Source organism: Anser cygnoides, chromosome 3 (genome assembly GCF_040182565.1).
Source record: "Anser cygnoides isolate HZ-2024a breed goose chromosome 3, Taihu_goose_T2T_genome, whole genome shotgun sequence".
Classification (NCBI taxonomy): domain Eukaryota; kingdom Metazoa; phylum Chordata; class Aves; order Anseriformes; family Anatidae; genus Anser; species Anser cygnoides.
In genome coordinates this window covers 90,138,718-90,166,165 of record NC_089875.1, presented here as the reverse complement: position 1 = coordinate 90,166,165, position 27,448 = coordinate 90,138,718, and the positions used below count along the sequence as shown (strand labels likewise).

General features: G+C 39.0%; 1 protein-coding gene across 1 annotated transcript in view; it reads left to right on the top strand.

Annotated features, from left to right (window-relative positions):
- Positions 1-27,448, top strand: part of CD109 (CD109 molecule) — an 81,691-nt gene that overhangs the window by 13,770 nt on the left and 40,473 nt on the right. Inside the window, exons 3-14 of the mRNA XM_048077452.2 lie at positions 3,102-3,130; positions 7,056-7,286; positions 7,434-7,559; positions 15,944-15,983; positions 16,640-16,724; positions 18,939-19,035; positions 19,852-19,987; positions 20,908-21,017; positions 22,723-22,962; positions 23,288-23,389; positions 23,484-23,546; positions 25,557-25,733. Of these exons, the coding sequence (XP_047933409.2) occupies positions 3,102-3,130; positions 7,056-7,286; positions 7,434-7,559; positions 15,944-15,983; positions 16,640-16,724; positions 18,939-19,035; positions 19,852-19,987; positions 20,908-21,017; positions 22,723-22,962; positions 23,288-23,389; positions 23,484-23,546; positions 25,557-25,733 (1,436 nt within the window). The remainder of the gene's footprint in view (positions 1-3,101; positions 3,131-7,055; positions 7,287-7,433; positions 7,560-15,943; positions 15,984-16,639; positions 16,725-18,938; positions 19,036-19,851; positions 19,988-20,907; positions 21,018-22,722; positions 22,963-23,287; positions 23,390-23,483; positions 23,547-25,556; positions 25,734-27,448) is intronic.

The following is a 27,448-nucleotide window of genomic DNA, read 5'->3' as shown; positions in this document are numbered from 1 at the left end:
TAGGATGACACAAGCTTCCTTTAGGTGAAATGTTGTGCCTTCTTAATAGGCACAGAGTTCTTTGGGTAGGTGTTGGGAATAAATGTGTTATTAGGTGAGTGGGATTTACATTACCTGCACATTGGGTATTCTGCAGCACTGTGCAATTCCTCTTCTGCAGCTAGTGGCTCTCCAGCAGCCCCATGTGCCAAGCAAGCTTAGCTGTGTCTGGGGTTCCTTGCCTTTGTGCGGTGGGCCAGAGTGCCCGCTCTGCTTGCTGGTGGGAAAAAACGTGTGTATTTTGCCTGAGACTCCCGGCTGGAAAACCTGGAAGGCCAGTGGGGTTGCTGAGAGTCAACAACTGCATGGGCTGCTTCTCGAGTGAAGAGGACAGAGGGATGGTAGGAAAAAACTGTGGCTTCAACAGTAACATGCTGTGGAAAGAGCCGTGTCGCTTAGGGCCAGATGCCATCCATCCTTGTTAAACCGTTGGATACCAGAATAAAGTACTAAAGTGCGCTACCCACAAACATCATTTGCAGGATGTGAGTCATTTGGTTTAACCCAGGATGTAATTTGGCTAGATGGTACATGCTGAGTGGGACTTTTCCTTTAGCACTCTGACAGCAGCAGGAACATACTGCTTTCAGACCATCTAGACTTCATTCTACTTGCCACTGTCAGAGGAATGGCTTTTTTTTTTAATTAACATTTATTGGAGTTAAAATGTCAAATAATTGCTTCATCTTTGAATGCTTTTATGTTCACGATAAAAATAGGTGTCAGTCTCTCTCTTCATAGGAGTTATAAAAAGGTGTAACTGAGTGGAAATTCCGAAGCAGTTCTGGTGGATACCCATGAAAAGCAAATCCTGCAGGGGCTGCAGTACCCATTTAAATTTTATGGCACTAGTTAGAAAATTGTTAAAGTATGTCTGTGCCTTTAAAACGGTCAAATATGGCTGAATAATAGTGGCTGTAGATTTTATCAGCCACGAGGTGCCACTCTTTTCCAACCTCAGCCAAAAAAGCCTGTAAAGCGCTGGTAATGTTGAGATATGAGAGGTAGTGATACTGAGAGGCAACACCATTAAAATCAGCAAAAGAAAGCACATTACACAATTGAAATAAAAGCTGTGGCACTTAACGGCTCCAGGATGTTATGTTATCTAGGATCTTAACAGCACATTTATTTGGATTGTGAGAAAATTTGAGGCCACATTATCTGAAGTAGTTAAATTTTTAAGTTATATTAACTCATGCACGTTAATATGCTAGTTACTTGTTCCCAAGGTGCTGTAATGGAGCGAGGATGGTTAATTCTTTGTGCTCTGTTGCTTAAGGGTGGTAAATACCGTGCAGGGTTTTGTAAATTTTGACCTTGATCTGATCTGCAGAATCAACAGAAAATAATAACTCGGGTGGAATAGAAGCCTGAATAGATAGCAAAGGTGTTTCAGTGTATGTGAATGTAAAGGGAAAAGTTCAAGTGGAGAGCACGGACGTCTGCTCCCACCAAACAGGGAAGTGCTATTGCTGTAGGACTGCTCTGGAGTTGATCCTTTTGCAAGGCTAAATTGCACATCTTCTGTCAACCATGCAGAGAGGAAAGGGGCAGAAGGGATGTATCTGGCGAAGAGGAGGCTGAGGGCCAGAGCCCAGTGAAGAAGCAGCTTTAGTTGCTGTAGAGGTAGTGGCTCAGCACGGACAAACTGTCACATTGGCTTTCTTTTGTTTTGGCCTCCCCTCCCCTCCCCTCCCCTCCCCTCTCCTCCCCTCCTTTCCCCATAGCACTGAAAACACCAGGGAGGTCATTACCTCTAGAGGGAATGCCCAGGATTAAGGAATTTTTCACTCTTTGCCTTTCATTAATAGCATGCAGTTTAAAGTATTTTTAAAATTAATTTTATTTTTATTTTTCCTTCTGGAAAAGTTGTCTTGATAAAAATGACTATGAAAAGTAGTCAGCTACTTAACTGAAGAAGAGATTAATACAAAATACCCCAGGTTTCTCTTACATGTGAAGGAGCTGCAGAGTCAGCTTCTTTGCAGGAGCAGAGGTATGCTTTGGTCCTGGACCAGCCGTACCCGAGAGGGGATTTGTTTTCAAGGAGAGCGATGCCAAACCATATCCTCTTTGTTCAGGTAGCTCTCAGCTGGGACTCTGTTGGCACCTGCAGACCATTATTTAAGCGGAGCATTGCATTTCAGTTTTTCTGGGCTGTGCTGTTCTGTCTGGTCCTTTTAGCAGTTTTGGGACAGTAGTGATTGTTAGGGAGCTGCTAAATCCAGCAGGCTGGCAGGGGCTCCGTGCCCCAGGTCCAGCCAGTAGTGGGGCTGAGCACATGTTCCCAGTAGGCACACAGACACAGGGGTACGCGTATGTGGTGTGTACATCCAGCAGGTGGTCGCACAGACCAACACAGGCACGCTCAGCATTCACGCAAACAGCCCCAGTCACCTTACCTCTGGCTGATCAGGCTGAAGGATTCTGGTTAGTGGGAATATATATACCCGACCACAGTATGGATCTCTGCAGTAGCAGGGCATAAAGAGTCTGTCCAGTAGCTGGCACTGGATCGTGGTCTCCCCAGTTCCTGGTATCTGGGCGTGTGAAACCCCCTGGCCACAGCCTCGCTCCAGTCGCTGGTGCTTGGACCCCTTTGCACACATCAGCACACACGTGTGCGCTCACTGTGAATCCCACCAGCAAACTGGTCTTCGAAGCCCAGTCTATCCCAGTAGCTGATCCCGGATCCTCGCTTCCCCCAGTTGCTTCCCGCACAGAGAATGAGAAATGTACACCCACATGTACAATGCTGACCAGCGCAGCAGTTGCTCCAGGGTATTTATTTTACAGTTTTCTTTCCAGGTGTTGTTTGGCAGCAGTCAACTGTGTGCTGGCAAGCCCATTGCACCAGTTCATGTTGGTTTACTGGGCTGTCTGCGTGTACCAGGCCCTGGAGGAACCGCATCAAGGGGGTTCTGTTGTCCAATGGGTATTACGGGCAGTGGGGGAACAGGGGAGGAACACTGCTCTGCTAATTAACCTGATAACATGGACATTTTGTTCGTTTTTATAAGCTTTGTGACACTGTCGTATTTCTTTTTCTTTTCATTTAGATTCCTTTGGGACTCTTGTTCTTCCAGTAGTAAGTATTTCTTTCCTTCCCTCCTAAGAAAAATGTTGACTGCCTGTGACTTTTCAGCAGCTAATGTTGATGAGATGATGTATTTTGTATGTGATCTTGGCCATTTTCACTTTCTCAGATGAATGTATTTGCTGACCAATAAGCCAAGGAGTTTTCAAATTAAGTGCTCTGCAGCTTGTTACAAGTAATTACAGGATATGTGAGCTGACTTCCAGCATCAGCACAAACTGTCATAAAACTTGAGCCCAGAACTTGGCTTTGTATGTTTTCTTTTCTTCCTACTGGCTGATACCTACATCCCTACTTCAGACACACTGTGAAGGCTAATTAGAGCTGAATAATTGTGCAAAGTAATAACTGAGAAATAGTAAATTTTATGTAAAAACATCACCTGTATTCATACACTCTCATCTTAAGGATTTGTAAATGCACCTCCAGTGAAAGTACATAATTAATTAGTCAAGAGGAATGTATAATACAGTTGTTTATTGAGCAGGAATTGTCAATTTATAGTCGTGGATGCTTATCTTGAAAATCTGATCTAAAGAATTCCGTACTTCTGTCAGGATTTTTTTTTTAATCAAATTCTTAATTTTTTTAACACCTTTAAGAATCCCTAAATCCAGTGGTTTTAGATTCTGATCTCAAATAAATTTTATATCTGATGAAATAATCTTGAAGTATTTGATAGATGTGTAATCAGTGATGACGAGCATGTCAACATTATGAAGACTACTGGATTGAAACCTATCTGTGCAAACCATAAATTAGGTGGCATAGATAATTCAGTTAAAAACAAAACAAAACAGGTTAAATTAGCAAATTCCTTAATATAATTTGCTCAGTCTTAATGCATCCTTATGTTTCAACAGTCTTCTACAAAATTGAATTCTGTAATCACCTTAACGGTAGTAAGAGACAGATGCTGTGATTACCAAACTGAAAAATTTTTAGAACACTTCAAGCGTGCAATAAATAAAATAGGGAACCATGTACTGAGCTCAATCTAAATTTGCCAACTTGCCTTACCACAGCCCTAAGGAAACAATACATTCCTTGAGGCCCCTTTCTATGTTTCTTGAATGCTTGGGATGTGTCATAGGGGTGGGAGAGGAGTGGTCAGGCACAGTTTGGACCTAACCTGTGGTGTTTTTTTTTGTTCATGTAGTTAGGGTAGACTTATGTACTGCCCGGTGCGTACTTGGCTGGTAGCACAAGGTGGGTAATGAGTAGCTGGTTTCAGCTGTCGTATTTTCCAGAGGAGACAGTAGCTTCCTTGTCTAGGTGCTCGTGAGGGTGGCTGGTGTGGTCAGGAGAAGTGCTTGAGATGGCCTTTTTCTCTCTCATGTTAGGAGTGCCAAAACAAGGATAGTAATACCATTCAGTTGAGGGGTGTATCAGCGAAGATAAAATGTTTTCACGGTAAGTTCCTAATAGGTGCTGTTAAAAGCTGCCTTGCTCATATTTGTATTGAGAAGTGCCCTTTTAGAGAAGGAATTGATGGAACTGAAGTAAATTGTTAGCATTATTTTAGCACTGACCTTCCAGAAACTTTGTGTCAATTCAGTTTTCATTAACATGGATATGTGCACCGGAATTTGGGTTTCGTTACTGCTCAGACATCCTGATGCACTGCCATGGCAGTGTAAACTTTTATTGTCTCTGTCTTTTACATCAAGAAAGATAAAACGGGCAATTTTGTCACCAAGTTACAGAGAGGAAAGATCTTTTGCAATATAAAAACTAGTATATATAAAATAAGATACTATACAAAGTATCAAGGAATTAAAAATCAGGGGAACAGCCCATGTTGCTTTGTTCACGATAGGAAAAAGCTACAGAAAAATAAATGAGATCTGTAAATGGTGATTGCAGACTTGTAAAGAAGAAAACAAAGACAGTCCTCGCAAGTATATTAAAATAATGCTGTAAGAGCACTATTCACTGCTACAATGAGACAAAACAAGCTTATTTTCTCAGCGTCTTGACTTTGAAGATTTATAATGTTTCTGGGAGTTCTTGTAGGGAATCCTGTCTGCTTCTTAGGGAATAAAACTTATTTAATAAGCGGTAATATTCTTAAATGAATTAATTCTGAGGTAATATTTGACAGATGTAGTAACTAAGGCTGTTGCTCCTATTTAATATATTCCAGAATACTTGGCGAGGAAGTCTGAGAGTGTTGAAATATGTGAATCATATGTTCTTGGCAATGTGTATACAAAGACCTGCAGTTGAAGCAAATGCAGAATCGATTTCAATCTAGTGTTTTGTACCTAAAGTTTGGTTATATAAGTCCAGATTTTAATGGGTACCTTTTCTCCCTGTGTCATCACATGCCTGCTCATGGCTGGAAAAAAAAAAAGAGCCTGTTTATTTCCCCTCTCCCTGACTTTTCCTTCTGACTTGTTTTTCAAAAGAGAAAGTCAACAGAGAAGGATGAAATTGTAGTCAGTTCCTGTTTATAGGTAAACACACAGAGAAAGAAATGTATTTGGTACAGACTTTTGCATTTACCTTATTTCTTACTATGTGGTATTTTTCCCCATTTGGGAAAAATTCCATTATCTCACTGTACAGTCTTAAAATGAGTTTTGACAGCAAGACAGTGTTTCATTATAGAGCTTGGTAGGATACTTTTGAAGTGCTGTGCCTGGTGAGTTAACAGATGTAATTTTCATTACCAGTGCAAGAGGAGAGCTTTATTTCCATATGTTATGCTGAAAAATATAAGCCTGTCTGTTTTAGTTGTCTTGACTTCAGAGGCTTTACTCCAGATTTACTGTTCTAACTACAAACAGAAGCATACAACTCTTAAGCTTTTTAGCAGTGCTACTTGTTGGAACCAGCTGTACGTTTTGTTAAACCCTTTCCATCTTCAAAGAGATGCTCCCAAGCAGATGGCAGTACAGAAGCAGGCATCTGGGCTGGGATGCTCCTGGGGTCATTCCTTGCCTGTGCAGGCTCTGCTCAAGGTGAAGTCTCGGTGTCCTGCTGCAGTTCTGCTTTAGATGCTTTAGACCCGCTGTGGGTGGGATTCCTCCCATCTAACTGCAGGAAATGAACTGGTCCATCTAACTTGTGAGCTCCAGATTTCTTCTGGTCACTAGAGAGACACCTGTGCATGGTTACTCTGGTCCCATGTGGTCTAACTTTCCTTGCCAGTGATGTCTGTCTGCGTTCACTGCCAGCACAGAAGGAACTTTCAGTGTCTGTCCTGAATAAAGCATCTCAGCTAACCATATAAAATGTCTCTTCTTTTATTCTTCAATATTTTGTGACGAATAATTATCTTACTAGTTGAGCTGCAATATGTGCTGGAATTATGAATCATTAAATTACTGAGGTGAGACAAAATCAGTCAGTTTCTATTGAAAAACAGTACCTGTCTCCTCAGGAGATTTTTCATTCTGAATTTAATTTTTCTGCCCTAAAAGATGTGAAGGTAAAGCTTGTAAAAAGAAGTGCAGGGTTTTCTTTCTGTCCTGTTCATCTTGCCCACATGTATCTTCTTCAGCTCTTTTATTTCTGGAATATTTATTACGAGAAAATGACAAAGTCTGAAAAAAAAAATTAGCCCCCATAATCAAATGCAGGAAATTTCCCAAAAACTGTAGAAAGAAAAGAGAGCTTAATGCATGCATGTCTATGAATGGTATGTGAGTACATAGATACTTACATTATTGAAAATCTGATTACTAGTAAAAATCATGTAGAAATATTTTGGAAAGATGCTTCTGAGAACACACTTTCATGTAATTATTGTAGTGACAGAGTCCTGAGATCCTCTTCTTCTTTTTGAGTACTTACATAAGCTGACATGCTCAGGAGTATGTCAGAGAACTTAATGGCAAATGTTTTTGGAATAATGATCTCTTCAATTATATCTTGGATAATTAACAATGAGTCACTATTTTCTTTTTAGCTGCCTTTGAACAGTGCTTCTGGTAATTATGAATTACTGGTGGAAGGCCATGCTGATGGCCAGCGCATCTTCTCTAACCGTACCAGCTTGATATACACGGCAAAGAGTATCTCTGTATTCATCCAGACTGATAAATCTACATATAAACCAGGACAGGATGTGATGTTTCGGATTGTCACAGTCTATCCTGATCTCAAACCTTACAAAGCGTCTCTCAATATATATATCCGAGTAAGTATCCACAGGAACCTCAGCATATGTTGAAATTTCTCATGTCTTCCAACACCACATTTCAAATACAGTTCATATGTATTGCTACCTAAATCTTGCTAGCAAGGCCTCGTGCATTTAACATGTAGCCTGACTTTTTTTTTCTAGGACCCTCGGAAGAAGCTGATTCAGCAGTGGTTGCTAGAGGAGGGTGATTTGGGTGTAGTTTCCAAAAAATTTCAGTTATCGACGAACCCTCCACTAGGAGACTGGTCCATAGATGTGGAAGTGAATGTGAGTATTAACATTGCCAACTTACAGAGAGATTTCATTTATCCTGATACGTGTGAATAAAACTGTGTTTACTTTGCTGAAGCAAAACCATAAATAAGCATGGACCGTGAGGAGAAATCCTTCCTTCGTGCCAAACCTGAAGAAACTATGCAAACCTCACAAGTTTTTCAGTACTATATGGTTTTGTAAGGAAATATATTAAAAAGAAAAAATAGATACGTAAAAATACATATTTTATCTTGTGGTCTGGATTGTGATTCTAAAATGTGTTATTTTAAAAGGCAAGGATTTTTAGTGTTAATATCAAAGAAAGAGCTTGTGGAGTACTATTTTTTTTAAAGTGAAACACCCTTATGTTTATTTTGTAAGCGAATATACAGAAATTCATTGTGCCCTGGTGTTCAGCCAGTCAGTGTCTCAAGGGGTGTCGAATCAAAGACTGTCATTTACAAATGTCTGTCTAGTTTTACTGTTTTTTTTTTTTACCAATTCATGGTGACTCAAGAGTTGCTGAGGAAAAAATAACCATGCAAAATAGAAACGGTGAATAATATAGCAAAACTGTTGCATAACAAACCTGGTATAATTTATTTTGTGTGTGTTGCTATTGGTAACAGTCCTATCAGTCCAAATCCTTGAAGATCCTCATACACTGGAAAATACACTGTAGAAATAGCTGGAGGTTTCAAGATTATGTGTGTCAAGTTTATTCCGACTGCTCTAAATGCCTGTAATTTGGGAACTACATTTCCGAACTGGCTTGCAATGACTGTTCAGAGACATTTAGCAAGCACAAACAGGACTGTGCAATGATTCCTAATAAGATGGGGCAGAAGCATTTGACTGTGTATAACTTCAGAATGATATTTGGCAGTAACAGTTATACGCTTTATAGATTTCTGTAGGCAGAGGTACATGAGGTGTTCAAATGAGTATCAGGACTGGATTCTTCAAACACTTTCTCATGCGGGTGTGGATTCGGTACTATTGTCTTTGCTGGGAAAAATGTTTTGAGTTGTTCCTGGGCTTGGCCACTCCTTCCCATCCCTGTGCTGCTGTTCAACAGCTTCTCAGTAGTGCTGATGCATGTGTAATAAGGCTGAGATCTAAAGTACGTCAGGGAAATGACCCAGATTGAAAAGCTTGAAGATTAAAGTTTTGTTTTCCTTTGTTTAACCTAGACCAGCTCCCTGATCTGGTTTGCAACACAGCCCCTCTCACAAATGCGCAGGCACTTTTCAGGAGGAGGAGAAGTGTGGCTCAGACATGGGAACAAAGGCTTGTAATGGTGATGGGCTTCTTCAACAGCTGTTTTGCCAGAGGGAAAAAACATGTTTGTGAAATTTTGTTTGGATTTTCTGCTATGTGATAAATCATCCTGAAGTCAGGAAGACACTGTTAAAGGAATGGCAGCAGCTGGTCTCAGTGAAAGAGTGTCATGCCCTCCTGAAAAACCCCTCCCCATCCTCCAAAAAAGGAAGAAAAAAAAAGTTAAATTGAAAGATTTATCTGGACTGATAAGGCAGCTGAGAAAACAGTCAAGTGAAGTTAGATCTTAGCAGATGATAGGAAATGATGGTACTCTAAATTGTAGCCATCCAGTTTGTACTACAGGTTAATGAATGTCAGTAAGCCAGGAAAACAAGTCTCTCAAGTCATGAGTAATAATGAGGAAAAGATAAATAGGGAACATTTTGTTCACTGTCTCTTCCAATAGATAGCTAGAGGACACCAGGTGAAGGAGATAGAGGACAATTTCAAACCAATTAAGATGGCACAAGTGAACTGTAGAGCTCATCATGAGTGTGTGTTGTGAATGCTGACAATTCACATGGGATCAAAAAAAGTGGCAGGACAAATTCACTGAAGCAAGCCTGTTAAGAACTGTGAACTGAAAAGCTCTGATCCCTGGTTCAGGAGGTCTCCTAGTCTCAGGCTGGCACTGCATTGCTGACTGCTAGCCCTGGTTGGTGTGATGCTCTGGGTGTTGAATCTTGGCTGCTGCCAGACAGGGCTTTGGCCTAGGTTTGTGTTAGATCTGCCAGGTTGTACCCAGGTTGACCTAGACAACCCTAGGTTGTCTTTATCACATTTTAGTAAGAACATCTAATTTTCCCTACTGTTATTTTTTAAGGCTTAGTGTTCTAGCATTGAGTGTGACCTTGAATGCCATGTTTGGGGTCCTTAATAGAGCTCCAAATACTTCAGTGGCATGAAGAATATCCAAGAGCAGGGATAATACCTGTCAAACTAGGGTATCTTTCTCTATTTGACAATTTGAGGTGAAAAATACTGCAAAATGCTTTTGGTACAATTAACAAAATACTCTATTGGGAAAAGATAAACTTGGTCAGGACAGAAACGGGATCCTCCATCAATGAAAATGAAGAAAACAGTACATATTTTAAGAAACATCGCATTTAATAATAAGTGGGAGAAAGAGGGAACTAATAGATAGGTATAAATCTAAATGAGAAAGTCCAAACTCTTGCATATTTGTAGGAAATACAAAGACCCCAGGGGTGGGGTCTTTTGGTGGTTAGTAACAGTATGAAGAAGTTTTTAAAGTTTGCTGGAAACAAATGAAATTCCAGAGGTGGCAGAGTCCAGTAACATGGGGAAACAATGATTATGTGGCAGAGATGGAAGCGTTTAATGTGTGTTGTTACAGTTCTGTGTGGTTTACTGAATATCGCTGTGGGAAACTTTGAGAAGACGAGCAGGAGATGAATATATCCTTAACAGTAAAGAGTAATTGAGGTATTATGGGAAACAATAAACATGTCATCTGTCAAGGTGATTTGGGATTCCACTGACAAAGAATTGAATTCTTTCAGGCTATTATGGATCAGGCTTTTAAGCACCGGAACAGAAAAAAAAAAAAAAAGAAAAAAGAAAAAAAGAGTGAGGGAATCTCTGCTGCTTGATGTTTTAGCATCAAGAGTGATTGCCTCTTTGGAAGATGCATTATGATCGAGCAGACTGCTGGAGTAGCTGAATTCTAGAGTAACCAGACTGTGATAAAAGGAGGCCAGGATAAATGGCTTCTGTCATTAAACTCTATGAAATGAAAATTAAAATAGAGGAAAGAACAGTGTATCCTTATATGGACATAAAAATGTGGTAGGCTTTGGAAGTCCAGAAAAAACTGTCCCTTCTTATGATGCTTAACCCATAGAGAAGAAAAACACACAGGTAGAAGCTTATGTTGTTTCCTTTCAGACTTTTTCCTCCAGCGTTGGCGCCTGCTTTAATCTTCAAATTCTGTGTTAAAAGAATATAATGACAAAGCAATATACATTATTTCCATGTGAGACAATATCTTACGTTGCATGATCCTCTGATGCACAGAGTATATTAAATAACAATTTAGTATTAGTATATTAAATAACAAATAACAATTAAATAATAATTGTAATATTCACATTATTTTACTAAGTCTGTCTGATGAGTTGTTTCACATTTATTTTTCTGACAGCATGTTATGCCATTGGATTGATGAAAACTGCAAGAAACCTTGCAGAATAAAGGAAGAGAAGAATTTAGGTGATGGGAAATTCATTTTGGTTTTAGTTAGAAATGAGCTTATGACCTGAAGTTCAAGGTCACATGGGGTGGGATTCAGTTTGAGGTTTACAGTGTGTAGATGTCTATAGGTAGGTTATTCTGGGCATTGAAGTTCCTTTTGTAGTCAGTGGAAATGGAGTCATTGTTCAGTGAAAGGAGTGAGTGACTCGGATCGCTCCAAGTGGCTGTTTCTGGATAGTCCTTGCTGGGCTGCAGCTGCCATCGAGGGAGGTACAGGTTTTTCTGTGTCATGCATGAAGTTGCACATTCACCAATCCCTTCCTGATAACAGAGGTCACTAAGAACTTGGCTCTACTGCTAAGGAGTACTTAGTATATGTCTGTGCTGCAGGTTGGTGGGGACTGACATTTTTGTAGCTATACTTTACCTGTCCTAACTGGTACTACTAGCCCTGGATTGATAGTATCCATGAGATCCTTCACAGCCTTTGGATCTTCTCATGGCTTTAGGAACATCTTCAGCTGGCAAGCACAGGGTGATCTCTGCATGACTTAGCTTTCCTGATGCCAGGGCCTGAGCTTTCTAGTTAAAAGTGTCAGCTGTCCAACCTTTTTATCTCTGCTTTTCCTCTCATCTTTAAAGTGACGTTAAATCTGTAAGTAGAACTTCCCTTCCAGTGGTTACAGGTCAGTTCCCAAGTGTGCAGAATTTGGGTTCCTGGAAGTATCCTGCCTCTGAATCCTGTTTTAAATCAGGTTCTGGCTGCTTGCTGCTATTAAACATCTTAGTAACAGTTCAGGTGTTCATACAGCTGTTCCAAGAAAACTCAAGACAGAGTAATTACAGTCTGGTTGCCAAGTCTCCACCTTGTATTTTCATTGGATATCTTATATTTCCTGTTATGGAGCCTGTTTTTGAAAGTCTTTTAGTTGCTGAGTTTTTGTAGCAGGCCTTTCCATCTAAAAGTCTTTTTTTATTAGGCCTTTTTGTAATCGATTACAGTTGTTATCTGGAAATTTATGCTACAAAAGAATAGTAATTGGTCAGGAGAAATGAAGACTTTCTAAAATATTTTTGAAGTTTTCTTGTTAAAGCTTCAGATGTAAATCAACTTTCAAATTCATCTGGGGTTGATTATCATAAAATCATGTCCTTTATGGTTTGAATTATTTAACTTCTGAGGTTTTATGAATTTTATAATGTATCCACTGTGAATTCTGTGGTGTTCTACTTCTAGATCACTCATTTATTTCTCATTAGAGCTGATGAGTTTGAGGTTAGATCATTACTTATGACATTACATGCCACTATCTTGCAGAATCAGACTACACATACAGTCTTTGTGATTTGCTGTTTATTCAGTATCTTGTAAATGAGCACTAATACTCAATCAGGATCTTTCGTTGTGAATATTGGTGACACTAGTGGGACTGCCTTGTTTCTGGAGACCATGCTGAGGCATTTGAACAGAATTTTGCGAATTCATACAAAATTTGGGGACATAAAATGTGAAAATCAAGTGGTCGTGAAAAGCCTAGGCTAAGTTAGTTCCTTCTAGGTAATGGCCTGTTCCACTTAGTGGACTATGCAGTGAAAGCTGAGGTGTTCCTGGCCTGGGCAGCCTGGAGCCTGGCCTGACACCGTAGCTGGGGGCCGCATGTCAATGCCACAGCCAGTCATGGTGGACCTAGGTTACGTTCACTTCAGGAACTTCTGGGTGCCAAAGAAGTTAAAATCTGGGGGTGCCAAAGAAGTTAAAACCTGCCTGTGATCTCACTTGCTGGATTAGACCCAAATCACTTCAGACAAGACAATTACTTCAGAGCAAAATCTGGACCTTAGTTGTTCAGTGATTCTGAGATGTCAGGGTCTGCAGCATCTAAGACTCAAATGCAGAAAGGCTTCATTATCTGTATAGTCTCAGAATACTTGCATGGGTCTCTTTTTGGCACGGCTTTTTTAATCTGTAGATATACTTTGGGCAATGTGCACAGAATATTACGGGTCTCTTGTGGTTTAAGAAATGCTGATTTACAGCAAAATGGGAGACCCCCCCAAAAAAAAACCAACTGACCAGAGTAAAGCAGCACATGCGGAATAAGCATCGTGATTGTTTTCCTACCTGAATCAAAAAAAAAAAAAATCTCTTGCTTGGATTGTGTATATAACTAAGCACTTGAAAGCCACCACTCCTGGAAACTAGTTTAACAAAGTACACTTCAAAATATTTGAACGATATTTACCAGAGAGATAGCCCTGCCCTGAAGAACTAAAATGTTTCAAAGTGGTTGAAGTGATGTTACTTGGCCTATTTCAAACCAGTTTGGCTGAAAAGTGTGTGTTAGTGAGACATGTGGCTTGGTGGTCAGATCTAGATGACCTATGAGGGTCTTTTCCTTTCCCTGCAGTATCGATCCGTGTCTTGCTTTCTTAATACCTCTTAGTAGAGGTACTAAGGTACTATAGCAGATTTGGTACTTGTAGGAGTGACATTGTTCTTGGAAATAAGCAATGAAGACTTTGTACGACTTCATAAAACTTCATACTAAGTCTTCGTCTTCAATGAAGACATAATCAGACTTCTGGGCTCCACATCAACGTAATCTCATCAAGTAGTTGAACAGCAGCCAGTGATATTAACCTTGGAAAATAGACAGTCTGTCAGTAGGAGATGGCTGTCTTGATCTTTCCCTATGTCTCAGAAGGGTCTTCAGCGAAGAGGCAAACAAGCTTTCGAAAGGAGCCTCTCCCTTCCTGTCCTTCGGGAAGTGGAGATTCCTTCAGTTTCTCAGCCTGTTCTTCCAGCCCAGCTGAGCTCAGATTTTCCTCTTGGAGGTTTTTATTTTTATGTTTTAGAGAGAAAAAAAAAAAGAAAGGGGATTGAACCCTTTCCTTCTTCTGCTGCTCCTGTGTTGCTTAAGGCTTGGGATTATTTTTGGCTGTTTTTCCACTGTGGCCTGCAGTCCTGCCAGCAGGGAGGAAGCCTTTGTGTTGAAACACCCTGTCCAAGCACAGGAGCTGCTCCAAATGCCCTGTCCGAGCACGGGAGCTCCTCCAAACGCCCCATCCCAACACAGGAGCTCCTCTGGTCATGGGGACAGTTGCTGCCTGCCCTTCCATGCAGGCACCCGAGGGGGCTGCTGGGGAGACCATTCAAGTCGGCTCCTTCCGAACCAGGCAAAAAAATGTTGTCAGCTAACTTGTGAGATTTGTGGACACGGCAAAACAGTGTTCTTGGATTATTATTTTTTAATTACTGTTATTTTAAAGCCAAACTTTTAAAAATATACAAGTATACCAAATCCTTGTATCATTTTACATTTTCAGATGAAGGTTGGCGTGAACGTTTCATAAGTAACATATCAGTGTTTTTTTTTTCCCTCAAATAAAACTCTTGAGAAGTATTTCTGTTCTTATATAATATTTTTTCTGTTGACAACATCATGTGTTTATTGGAACTGAGAATATCAAAAGGTTAGCAAGATATGGGCACAAGATGTATTATGCTAGCAACTCTTTTAGTCTTTGTTTATGTCATTGATACATTGTTTATCACAAAAGAATGTGTTAACGTTTCCCATATGGTGAAGTGAGGCACAGTCTGGTTTATTAGTGATTAAAAAAAGCCTTGTGAGAGTATTTGGTCATTGCTCCAGTGTAATCCTGGTGTCAAGCGGAGCAGCTGAGATTCAGAGCTGCAGTTCCAGGCACTTCATGCCATTCCCTTACTGATGGCAGCTTCTGACATGATGCTGTAAAAAAATTGTGGAATAAGGGTTGTATGTCTGCAGACAAAGGACTTGCGTGCTTGGTCAGAATTACTCACACCCTAGCAGGGAAGAGCAATTGAGTAAGAAAGCAGAAAGCAAAATTAATGTGGCTCAGTACCATGACTTTTTGGGTCAACTGTTGTTGTACCAAAGAACAAAAAAGCTGCTCATATTTTATTTTATTTTATTTTATTTTATTTTATTTTATTTTATTTTATTTTATTTTATTTTATTTTATTTTATTTTATTTTATTTTATTTTATTTTAATGTTAAGAGAGTAGGGGGAGGAAAAAAAACTAAAATTAATTTTCCAAAAATGTGCAATATATGGCCTAAGGTACCAAATCTGAAAAATATGCTGGAGTAGGCTTTCAGGTATTCTGAGGAAAATCAGGAAATAAATAAATAAACAGGAAAATAGAAGAGAACACAAGAAACTTGATATTCTGTACGATTGCTTATTTCTTCCATTGATTTTTAACCAACAAATAAAAGACAGGAAGATAAAACCCAAGGTAATCTCTGCTGAAGTAAGTATACACCGTAGACTATAAACGTTACTAATTCTTGAGTAAATGAAGACCCTTAAGATTATACATGATTTTGAAATGGTGTGGTCCTCTGGATAGACTGCAAGGGCTTCCCTTTTGCACAGACATACCTGAGTTAATTTTGAATGAGCTTGTAGAGATACTGCTGATGCGTTTGTTGTGGTTCATCTTGATTACTGTAAGTACTTACGCTAGGTTGTTCTAAGCTATCTGGCTCAGATATTTGTTTTTTATACAGAAACCAGCCATATGTAGATGTCTACAGACTGGAAGCTCTCTGAGGTCTTCATTATATATACACTTAGAATCTGCTGTATGTGAGCTTCCTGCATCCTTCCGTGGTGCAAATACCTACAACTGGTACTTACAGGAACTCTGTAACAGGAGGTGATGATGGTTGAGCTATAATTTGAAGTTACATCGTTTCAGCAATTGTAATTTAACTTGAATGTGGGGGGGTTGGGACTAAAAGATACATTACATTTGCTAATCTAACCACAATTGTATATATGTTCTTACATTTTTTTTCAATAGGGTCAAGTTCATTATCAGAAATTTAAAGTGATGGAATATGGTAAGTGTTACATAAGGGCGTTAAGTAGTGACCAGAATGGGTAATGGAGTCCCCATTAATTTAGAGTTTGGAGTCTAGCTTCCCTTGGCTAACACAAATCTTTTGAATACTCCTAGAAATTTTACTTTTCAAATCTGCTTCTCTGAGACTGACTGTCTGTCCTGAGAAAAAACATCATCTTATCAGTTGCCCTGTTTATCTCTGCTAGCTATTATGACCTACTGCTGTGGTGTCTGGATGTTATGCAATCTTGAAAATACTTATCTTAAGCCTCTGAGATGCAGTTGTCCTTGTTTTACCAGGATCTTGCAAGCAATGTGTTCATCCCAAAACATCTGTATAATATCTGGTCACAAAGCTTGCTGATTATTCTGTTAAGGCTGAATAGGATGAACGTGTACAGTTTCCCCTACAAGCTTGCTGTGATGAAGGAGAAATGAACATTTTATACTTCAGCCACACAAGTTTGTGCACAGGCTGCTCTTGTGATGCTTGGTGTCCTCCTTTTGACAGAAAGTCTTAGAATGAGGCATGCATCAGTTTGGGATAAAAGTGTATCTTACCTTATATTCCACATGTTCTACCCTTTTTACTTTAAGAAAAAAATAAATATTATTTTTATGTGAATTTAACACTTCTTGTAATTTTCTTTTTAGTTTTACCAAAATTTGATGTTATGATAACAACACCATTATACTACTCTTTGAGAGAAGAAGATATAAGTGGTATTGTCACTGCAAAGTAAGTAAAACATTGTTACCATTGTCACCCACACTGTTGAGATAATTATTGTGTATCTGTAAATTTGAAAGCAAAAACTTATATTTAGAATGCTAACAAATCACCTTCTAATCTAAAGTAGCTGTCTACCTTACATTTTTAGTCACTGTATTTTTGTGTAGCAGTGTTGGATAGATCTTCAGACTCTTAGTTGCACCTTTTTGGTTGGGTGTAGTTATTTCTAGACTACAGCCAAAATATTTTCATCTGCCTTATTCATAAAGTTTCATGAGTCTTCTGCTTATAATGTATGTTCTGAGACTTTTTTGTTGTTAATATGGCTCTTTTATGGTGCTCTCCAACTTAGCACATCAAGGTCTGTACGTAGAGTAACTATGTTTTATTAGACCAATTGGAAAATTATTCAAGCTTCTATTTGAATCTTTCTTGTTCCAGTTTGTCAACATTGTTGATTTGAAGTACAGGCTTCTACCAGCTAACAAAAGACCTATACCTATAAATAGCTGAAGAATTAAAAACTCTTGAGCAGTTCAGAAGAGACTTCACTGTAGACTACTAGACTTCATTGTAAACTGCTGTAAAAATTGTATTTTATTTTTTAATCTTAAAGGGAAATTAGTTTTATTTTGGGAAGATGAGAGCCAAGTAAAGCTATTTGATAAACCCATTCAAGAAGACCTGAAACAAAAGGTCTTTCTGGAGCTATTTAATTCCATAAAAATGCATGCTTTCTAAACAGGTACTTTTAAGTGAAATACAGATATGATTGATTAACAAGCTATTTAGCTGGAACAGTTAAACATTTGGGAAAAAGCTTCCTTTCTGAGAGGCAATGTAACCTGATACTATAAACCATATAGGTTTCTCATAAGGTGATAAGGTGCAATTGAAAAAAAAAAAAAGCGGATCCCCCCATTCTGTGCTACTTTTGGAGTGTAGCATATGCCAATGTGAATTCTGTTTCCTAAGTTGCTTTGGTTTGCCAGAGGATACTTATCTCCTTTGTTAAGCTCTCATAAGATATTTGAAAGTGTACCTATCTGCTGCAATAAGTCCAGACTTGGACACCAGTGAATTGTCTGAGACTGAATCCCAGCAGTGCCAAAGTTTTACTGATATGTCATAATTAATTATAAGGAATGAGTTCATTCCTACTGACTTTTTATAGGCATACTGTCTCTGTATACAAGGACTTTTCATGTCCTTTAAGCTTGTAGATGTCGTAAAATCTTTTTCCCTTCTCGTCTCTGGACTGCTATTAGATTAACTACAGGATGCTACCAAATGACAGTATCATTTCAGGCTTAATGGCAGCTTCTTACTGTAATTAGGTCAGCTCGAAAAGACTGCAGCTCAAGTACAAGACGGTGTGGTCAGCATTTTGCATTTTTCCTGTAACTATACTGTTTGATTATTCTTTTCCTCTGCTTTTCAGCTTTGACATTGCTTAAGTGGCTGCCAATCAAATCCATACTGATTTAAAGTACTTAGTTATCATATCTGAATGTAATAGTTCTGTTGGATTAGAATGATTTTTTTTTCTCCCCTTTGTCTGTTCTGTAAGGTCTGAATGTAATGATTTCTCTTACATATAGCTTAGAAACATTTGAGCAAAATTTTTAGTTTATTACTACTCACAGATTACAGTTTGGTAATGGCATTCTAAGAAGTATGTTACAATTTACAAGTTAGCTACAGCTGCTGATTGTGTTTGCTGACCAGTAATGCCATGATTTTTTTTGCACTGTGATTATTAAATAATTTGAATATAAATATCTTGAAAGCTCTCACTTTGTACAAGCAGCATTTGGGAAACATAACACTTGCACTTCCCACCTCCCATTTTCACTCTACTGCGTGTTATGATGCTACATTGGCATTCTGTTCAGTAACTTGCTTCCAGCTTAGCATAACATGGTTAATTTGCCTGTATTCTAAAGCCCCTAATAATAGTAATAAACTCCTAGAGTTCATGTGCAGGAAAGGGCAGTACTTCTGACTTTTATATATGTTCTCTAGGTTTTGGGCTTCTGACTTTAGTGCCAATAAACTGGTCTCAGTGCTGAAGACTTCATGGTTCAAAGTACGAATACATTCTGGTCATATTCAAAACTGAGGAAAAAATGTTTTAGCTGAACCTTTTGCCTTAAAAGCTCTTCGAGAGCCCAAGCTCTTGAGATGGTGCACTGTTTGACTTTGATTGGTGTGTTTCAGGTATACATATGGAAAGCCAGTGAAGGGAACTGTAACAGTCACCTGCCTGCCTGTCTCTTACTGGAAAAACAAGAGGAACATAACAAAAACATTGGAGGTGAGTTTTTTCTTAGTAGTGTTGCAGACTCTAAGGCTGTGTCTGCTTTTGTAGGTTAAGTATGCTTGGGACCATTCTCAAGTGCTGAGTTCTGCTGGCATAGTCTCTGGAGTGACTTGCATGAGTGGTGTTATACTCTCTTTATTTTCTAGTACAAAGTGGCTACATTCAGACTGCCTGTAGGGAATGATAGTTGGTCACTGTAGTCCCTTGAACTGTGCCTGGAAGTTGTTTTGGAGAGCACTCGCTGGCCCAAGTAGAAGAACATTCCTGAAGCCCTTGTAGCAGTGTAGGTGACAGAAGGCCAGTGCCCAGGAATGTTTTCTGGTGCCACGTGTGCCGTTGCACACTCAACCGTGCATTATAGGGCCAGAAGAGACCACTGCAATTGTCCAGGTGGGACTCTAGTATGGCAGAGACTAAAGCATTTTGCTTACTAATTACCTAGTAATTGTATTGGAGTTGCTGTGCTAGAGATGAGCTGGAGCACGACGTGTAAGGAGATGTACAGTTTTGATATGAAGACTTACAAGTTCTGAGAGATTCACGGCATCCTTCTGCAAAATTTAATTTTAAGCTGTGGAGTATGTTAAAAACAGCTTCAGCTAAATAGTGTCTGTCGTTTCCGGCTCACTTCAGGCCTTCAGCAGCACTTAGCCTACAGAAACTGAGCTCTGGGAATTTGGGTAGAGTATATCCTCCCTCAGGCACCGTCCTGTTCATTGTCTTTTTCTGTAAAGCATAGACACTAGTGCTTTGGCAATGTAGAAGTGTATAATTTTATTTATATGTACACATTTTTTTTCCACACTGTAGATAAATGGATCTGTGAATGTTACTTGTAACAAACTTTTGTTGAAAGACTTGAATGACGATCAGTTGTGGCACCGTGGTGATGACGATTACACAGAGCCAATAGAAATTATCGCTGTGGTCACTGAGACACTCACAGGTATGTTGTTGCATGAGGTCTTCCAAGAGAAATCCAAAGAGCAGATCATGCTGGAAGGGCTTAGTGGTATGCAGAGGGGCTTAGAAGTACTAGCGAAGTATCATGTGCTGAAGGAAATATGAACCTGTCACATCCAAATATATTACTGTTAAAACTGTATAAACTGTTATAAACTGTATAAACTGCTATAAATACTGTATAAACTGTTTCTTGCCTAGATATTAAATAGTTTAACCAGCTGTTAATTCAGTATATAGTTCTGTGCTATATGATTTATTAAGTAACCAAAGGATTTGTTCAAATGGGGGCTTAAAGCCAATGACTGATCACTTTTGATGAGAAGAGCAGGCATTATGGATTACTAGCATTAGGTTGTCTTACAAACTTGAGTTTAGACATAAACTTATGTTACTTGTTTGCTTGTAAACCACATCAGAAGAAAGAGTTCTCTGGCCATGTGTTGCCCACTGTATTTCTAACCCTCTTCTAGAAAGCCTGATTTGCAAACTGAGCTATCTTGTGAGCTCCTGTTATGTTGCACCTTGCATATTAGAAGAAAAAAATTGTAAAAAACTTCCACCTGTTCCAGAAACTCAGTTTTGTTACAGACTTCCAGTAGAAAGCTCAGTAAGGTGATGTTGGCTGATTTGGGATTCTTAAGATCCTTCCTTTTGTCATTCTGAAATAGTATGGATGAATTATGGCATGGCGTGGTATGGCTTATTTATTATCATGGGTGATAGTACCAGTATGTATATCACCTTTGCACTGGTTCTTAGCTGGAAGGATAGAGAGCAGTAAGAGAGGAAACAGTGAAAAAAATGATAGAATTATCTAAATATCATTGACAATAAATGATATTGCTGCTAAAGGAACATGTATGTTATAAACTTGTCTAAATGCATACAATTATTCAACAGGAATCTCCCAAAATTCAAGTACCGTCATATTTCCAAAACAAAGTGACTATTTTATTGAATTTGTGGACTATTCTAGAGTTATTAAACCTTCTCTGAATTTCATCGCTACTGTAAGTTCTTTTGATTCTTTATGATTTGTACATAAACAAGTGTGACTCTTTCTTCTGTATTTTTGCTTAGATACCAAAATTTGCCTCAGACTTTTAAATGTAATTTGCAAATTTGTTCTCAAATTACCTCCTTTTCATGATACATATCAGGAAATACTAAGCTGAGAGGTATTTGCTCTAGCAAAGGATAAAAGAACAGGGAATGAGGTAGTGTTTAGCAGGATATATTTAAATGCAGCTTGTTGGAATTCACAAGAGAAATCTTTTCAGTTTCTAGCTGGTGTTTTCCATTAGTTGACTGTGTTTTAGTAGTTATTCAGTCCCAACTCTCCTAATATTTGTATATAAAATGTATATATATATTTGTAAATGTGAATTATATATACATATATATATTAAAAACCTAACCAGTTGTTACAAAATTAAGTAAAACTTGTAAAACCACATTGCTTTGAAATGAAAGTGCCTCTTCTTTGCATTCTGTTCTGTTTTTTTCACACCATCTACAGTTCTTTCAGAAGCATTTCATATTCTTCATGCTCTCCTGGTCTGCGTTCAGCATTTCTCCATTTAACAGAGGTTGCATATTGCATCACTGTGTTTTGCTTGAAGAGGGGAATAGACTTCATAGTTCTTGAAGACAACCAGAGCCTTTGCTATGTAGAAATCAACCCTAAATACCAATAAAATAGGCTGAATATGCACTTTTTGAAGAGATTGACTCAAGCTGTAACTTTCTGCTGGCTTGGGCCTTTGGTTTTAGTGCTTTTCATTTTCCTTGCCAGCAACCTAATTTGACTTCAGCTCTGACCTGCTTCCTCCTCCTCTGAAGATGAGCTGAGTGAGAGGGAGCTGAGGCATTTAGCAATGCTGCAGCTAGCAGAGGAGATATCAACTATGCTCCCAAAGGAGCATGGAGGAACAGCTGCTGCTGTTACTAAGAGGTGAAGGTCTATGTGCTGTACAGAGTATAGGAAAATACTTGCAGAGGAGGAGAGGTAATGGGGTGACAGACCTTTGAAATGAAAAAGAAAAGGGAAATATTAGTTCAATGTTTTTAAATGTAGAGGTTGAATTTTTGGAGTATAAAATACAGAGAGAGAATGGTTTTACTATGGGTGAGAATCTGCTTGCTCATGGGAATAAGGGTTGATACAAGCTGTAGTGCTGACTGATGGAAGTTGGAGTGAAGAATTTATGGTTTGTGTCAATTTGGGGCCTGTTTTCAGTCTTTTCTTTAATTCTTTTGGCGAATCCATAAAGGCATCTGACTCAGTATCATCTCTGTGTGTCTGATGTGTTCTCCTGCACATGATGTAATATTAGGTTATCCTTTGATAAAATTAAGTATTCAGGTAGTAGGTTAGATATAGATATTTTTCTCTATAGACAAGGACTTTAAGAAGAAGAGTTGTAATTCAGAGAGCTGAAAGGCAAAGCAGGTCACCTTTTCTGTTTCACCTGTGGGTTTGTTTTTTTTTAAAACTCTGTGGAATTATGAATACTTTTGGTTTTGGCTGACTTGCCTACCTGCAGTGTACTCTCAAGGGAGTAAAATAAAGTTGCTGATGTGTGACAAATATGAGAATGCCCTTGGTGGTTTTTTTTTGGATGATGATGTAAGTGCAAATTCATTGTTAGATGTTGCATGTTGTGGATTTTAGTCTTACCCTGTTTGATGGACATTTTTTCTTTTTGTTTTTAGCTAAAGGTGACACGTTCTGATAGCAACCAGCTGACAAGTGAAGAGAGACAAAATCTTGTCACAATCACTGCACAACAGTCAGACTTGTTTTCTCACCATTCTTCACTTTCTCACCTTGAGAACGAGGCAACAGAGGAGAGAAATAAGACAGTCCATGTCCTGAACTACACAGTCCCAGAAAATGGAATTGTTGATATTGAGTTTCCAATCTTATCTAATACAAAAACTCTGAGAGTTCAGGTATTGCTTTGTAATACGATGTTTTGAAATAGCAACACACAGAACTGAGCAGGCTGTGATTACTGGTATGCTGTTCCTGCCATGTGCACCAGCCTGTAAGCCATCTGTTATCATATTCCTTACTTATTCTTGTTAGAGATGGACTCTGTCTAAACGTGATCTAAATAAGTACACCAAGGTAGCAAGGGAAAAAAGAAACGGATACCCAAAGCAAGAAGTGGTCCTGTATTGCCATTACGGGTACCATGCTGTTATAAACAGCAACATATATATGAACATAGAGATTTTGCTGTTATTAAGAGCTTTGTTTTACATTGTTTCACAGGCAGAGTTCCTCAACAGTAGAACTGACATAGGAGTTTATGATGTTTTCAGCTCCCCCACAGAAACTTATCTCCAGGTTAAAACAAAGAGCCAGGATATAAAGGTACAGTCGGAGACAAAACTTTCTAAGATAAAAACAATTCAAGTTACTCATCCTGTTTCCATACTCATCTGTATCAATCACATTCTCTTCCTAGGCTGGGAGACCTTTTGAGCTAAATATTGCAAGCAACAAACCAATAAGAGAATTCCATTATATGGTAAGTTGCTGGTTTTACCTATGTGGACAATCCAAGATGACTTTTACCAGCTTGAGAAACATTTAAGTGGAATGTGATTGAACACTAGAAAGACTCAGCCTTTTTTTTTTTTTTTCAATTGCGCTTTGTGAAAGAGTTGGCCTAAACTTTCCTTGTGCACTGGTATGGCCCTTTTTCAAACGAGAGCCCCATTTTGCTACCTGGCAGAAACGCCTGTGGCTCTCTCTGAGGAGATGCTCTCTGGGAGAAGTGCATCTTTAGCTTGGGTGTTGGGTTATATCTACCTGTGCGTATGTGGGGCAAGGTGGAGCTGTGCAAGTTGTGCTGTCTCTTCCTGTACAGAGAACCTGCGGTGGGAGGAGTAGGGGTGCCTGGGAGAAGCCCAAGCTAGGGCTTGGCAGCACATCCTGTGGATGTAGGGAGAAGCAGGGAGCTTGTTTGCAGGTGTGGAGCTGACAGGGCTCAGCCTGCAGGCACAGGGCCAAGAGAAGACCTGCCTGCTGAGAAATGAGTGGTCCAGTGGGAAGGGTGCAGTGTTAACAAGGGAACTTCACGGAGATGCATAAAAGTAAATGGCTTGGTTAAATGGCTCACCTGCTGTACTATATCTTACAGTATCCAGATGGAAAGGTTAATTACACCATCAGCAGTCTCCCATCCCATCCTTAACACATGCGTGACTTGTGCACAGTTTATGCCTTCATTATTACGATAACTGCAGTTCTTTATTTTTCAGAGACCTTAGTAGCAAGCTGAATAAGGAAAACCTTAAGATAATATGAAATGCAGGCATTCTTTTTTATTTTCTAAAGTAGGAAAGCTCTCTAGAAGATTTTAAAGCATGAAGTTTGGAGGCATACCTTTTGTTTTAGAAATAATATTAATGTCTGATCTGTTACTTGGTTGTCTGAGGCAAGAGATTTGCAAACTTTTTTTAGCTTTTAAATGAAGGTGGTTTTGAGGCATCCCCAGGATAGTTTTCCCAACCAAGTTAAATAGTTAAATAGTGTAAATTAAATAGTTTTTTGAAAACACTAGTCAAAAAGGTAGAAAATTACAACCCTCACCCACATATCAGTGTTTGTGTTCATATATCTGTCTGTAAAATCTATGAATTTATAATTTCTACCACATTTCTGTATACACTTCTATTGTTTGGTTCAAATAATGCCTTTCTTAGTTACATTTTAGTTATTTGTTGTCTCACTATAAAGTTATTTGTTGTCTCACTAGGTAGAACTAGATATGGAGGTGAAAAAGAGCTATTTAAGCTGAAGAAATTTTGTCAGACCAAATAGGCATAAGCTGGCCTTATTAGTTTTTAGCCATTGGAGGGAAGAGGTTACAGTCAATGTGGTTGGGGGGGAAAAATCAATTTGATAAGCCAGGGAAGCAAGGAGGTCCATACAGTCAAAGGCAGGGAACTGCCCTTCATGGCTCTGTCTTCATTGCGAAGTGTTATGGTCTAGTAGGAGCAGGTTTAGAGTGAAAAGCTGAAGCTATGGGCCTGATGTCTGCACTGCAGATGTTCTGAGGTAGGCTGTAAGGTAAACTGAATGCCTGTTCTTGTTTGCAGTATGGTAGTGGGCCTAAATTCACACTCTCCAAGTTAAAATCAAAATGTAGCAAGTAGGGGTTCTTGGGAGATTTGCATCAAAACTATATTCCTGATCCAAACTCAAATGTTGCTGTAGATGACCTACATGATCCAGTTGTATTACTGTTGCAATTTTATTTTCTTGTAGCACATAATATGCTGTGCAGTCACTGTTAGAGTTCACTGTTGTCTGTAGTGATAGGGGAATTAAGGAATGGAAAAAGTTATTTCTAATATTTAAATATTACGTTACCCCCTTATTCCATACCAAGTCTTGTAGAACTAGTCAATCAAGTGTTAGTAAAAATCACAGCTATATACCTCTTCTTTTAACAGCTATTTGTAGAAGGAATTGCAGAGCTTGTGACATACTGAGATGCCAACAGATGAAGTGTTTAATTTTTCACTTTCAGGTGTTATCCAAGGAACAAATTATGGCTTCTGGCACAATGGCTGCAAAAACATTCAGTTTAACAGCAGAAAATTCCTGGGCTCCTTTGGCATGCATACTTGTATTCTATGTTGATGAGCTTGGAGCGGTTGTGAATGATGCTCTTACTATCCCTGTTCAGCCTGTTTTGGACAACAAGGTAAGCTATCCTGAACCTGAGCCTGAGACCATGTTTCTGTCTTTGTTGCATGGTAACCAGTAGTTCAGATCGCAAGATTGTAAATGTGTATCCTCTTTGTGGATCTAATCTGAGGTTTGTGCAAGTGTTTGGAAAGACTTTTAATCATGTCAGTACAGTTAGGGCCCAGCTATAAATGTAGGGCTATTTCGTATCTGTGTAAATTTCTGGTAGCCCTACATGTTCCCCGTAAACAGACAGACATCTCCTCTTGCTTTTAATAGTTTGGCCAATCACTGAGCCAAAGACTGCTCTGGACAATACAGTGGAAAGATACTAACTAAGTCCTTGAAGTGTGGAATTGCAAACATTTACAAAGACCTTCCTCTAGCCAAGTGGTGGTCCCATTGTACATGGTGCAACCACAGGGAGCCATGCACACAGCAGCGTCTTTGAGGAGACCTTGCAGAAGGATCTTCCTTCTGCAAGCTGAGAGTCCTCCTAGTTTTCCTTGTGGAAGCACAGAGGCAGCTTTTTTGGCAGTATCATTAGTGAATGTGGCCAGTGTTTACTGGGACTGTGCATACTTCAACTCAAAAAAGCTTGAAGATTGAGAAAACAATTATAGGCAGAAATGAACTGATTTTCCAGCTTACTTACCAGGATGAGATTTGGTCCTTTGGGCTAATAAAAGCCTCACTGTGACTTTTTACAGGTGAGACCAACCAAGGACTCGCAATGGGTAGAAATTCTTCCTACCCATGGAAATTTAACACTTATAATCATAGATCAGTGGCAACACTGTTCGTCTTATTCTTGTGTGCAAAATGGTTGCCTGTTATATACTCTTCGTAGCTCATCCATGTTTAGGCTCTGACTGTTGTTATCACACAGAATAAGGAGGTGGAGAGGCAAGATAGCAAAGGATCTGCAGACACACACTTGTACATTAAGCTTATTATGCACCAGTGTCCAAAAATGTAAATAAACAGAAAACAGGTAAGATAATTTAGTTGAAACCTGGGAGTTTTAGGGTAGAGACAGGAAGATATTTCTAGTGGGAAAGCATAACTGTTTGGTTCAGCCTTCTGGAAGCAAATAGAAAGCTTCCCACTGATTGCAGCATTCACAAATGATTGCAGTATATTTTGCAGCAATGATGTAAAGCCTGACCTTGAAAATGCCAGTTCAATTAAATGTAGTTTATAGATGAAAAATACTGTCATAGTGTACGTAGAGAGGATGAAAAACTGAGAAGATAAATTACAAGAATTTAGTATTTGCTATGAAGACTAGCTAGTGAAAAATGTCAGACAAGGAAAGAACTGATCTCAAAGGGTTCAAAATTTCAAGTTCTTTCCATTCCTTCGCTGGAGCACTAGCCACTGAAATTAATTTCATATTGTGGAAACTTACTTTCGTTGTAATCTTTGTAGCTATGCCTGGCATCTTGTTTCTGTAAATGAACTGGTAAAGTAAAACACACAGAGCTGCAGTGCCTCAGTGTGCTTTAAGCAGAAGCAAACCATTTTTCTGCATGAATCAGTCGGATGTCCATTTACAGTGCATCACATGCTGCTAATTGCATTTATGTTGCTAGCATTGGCGTGTTTGCTGTTCCTCTGTAATTTTTGTACTGAATGTACACGGAAGATATCTTTGCACAGATTATCAGAGAAAAGATATGACTGGGCTGTAGATTCAGACATCCAAATACGTGTATTTATATGTCGGAT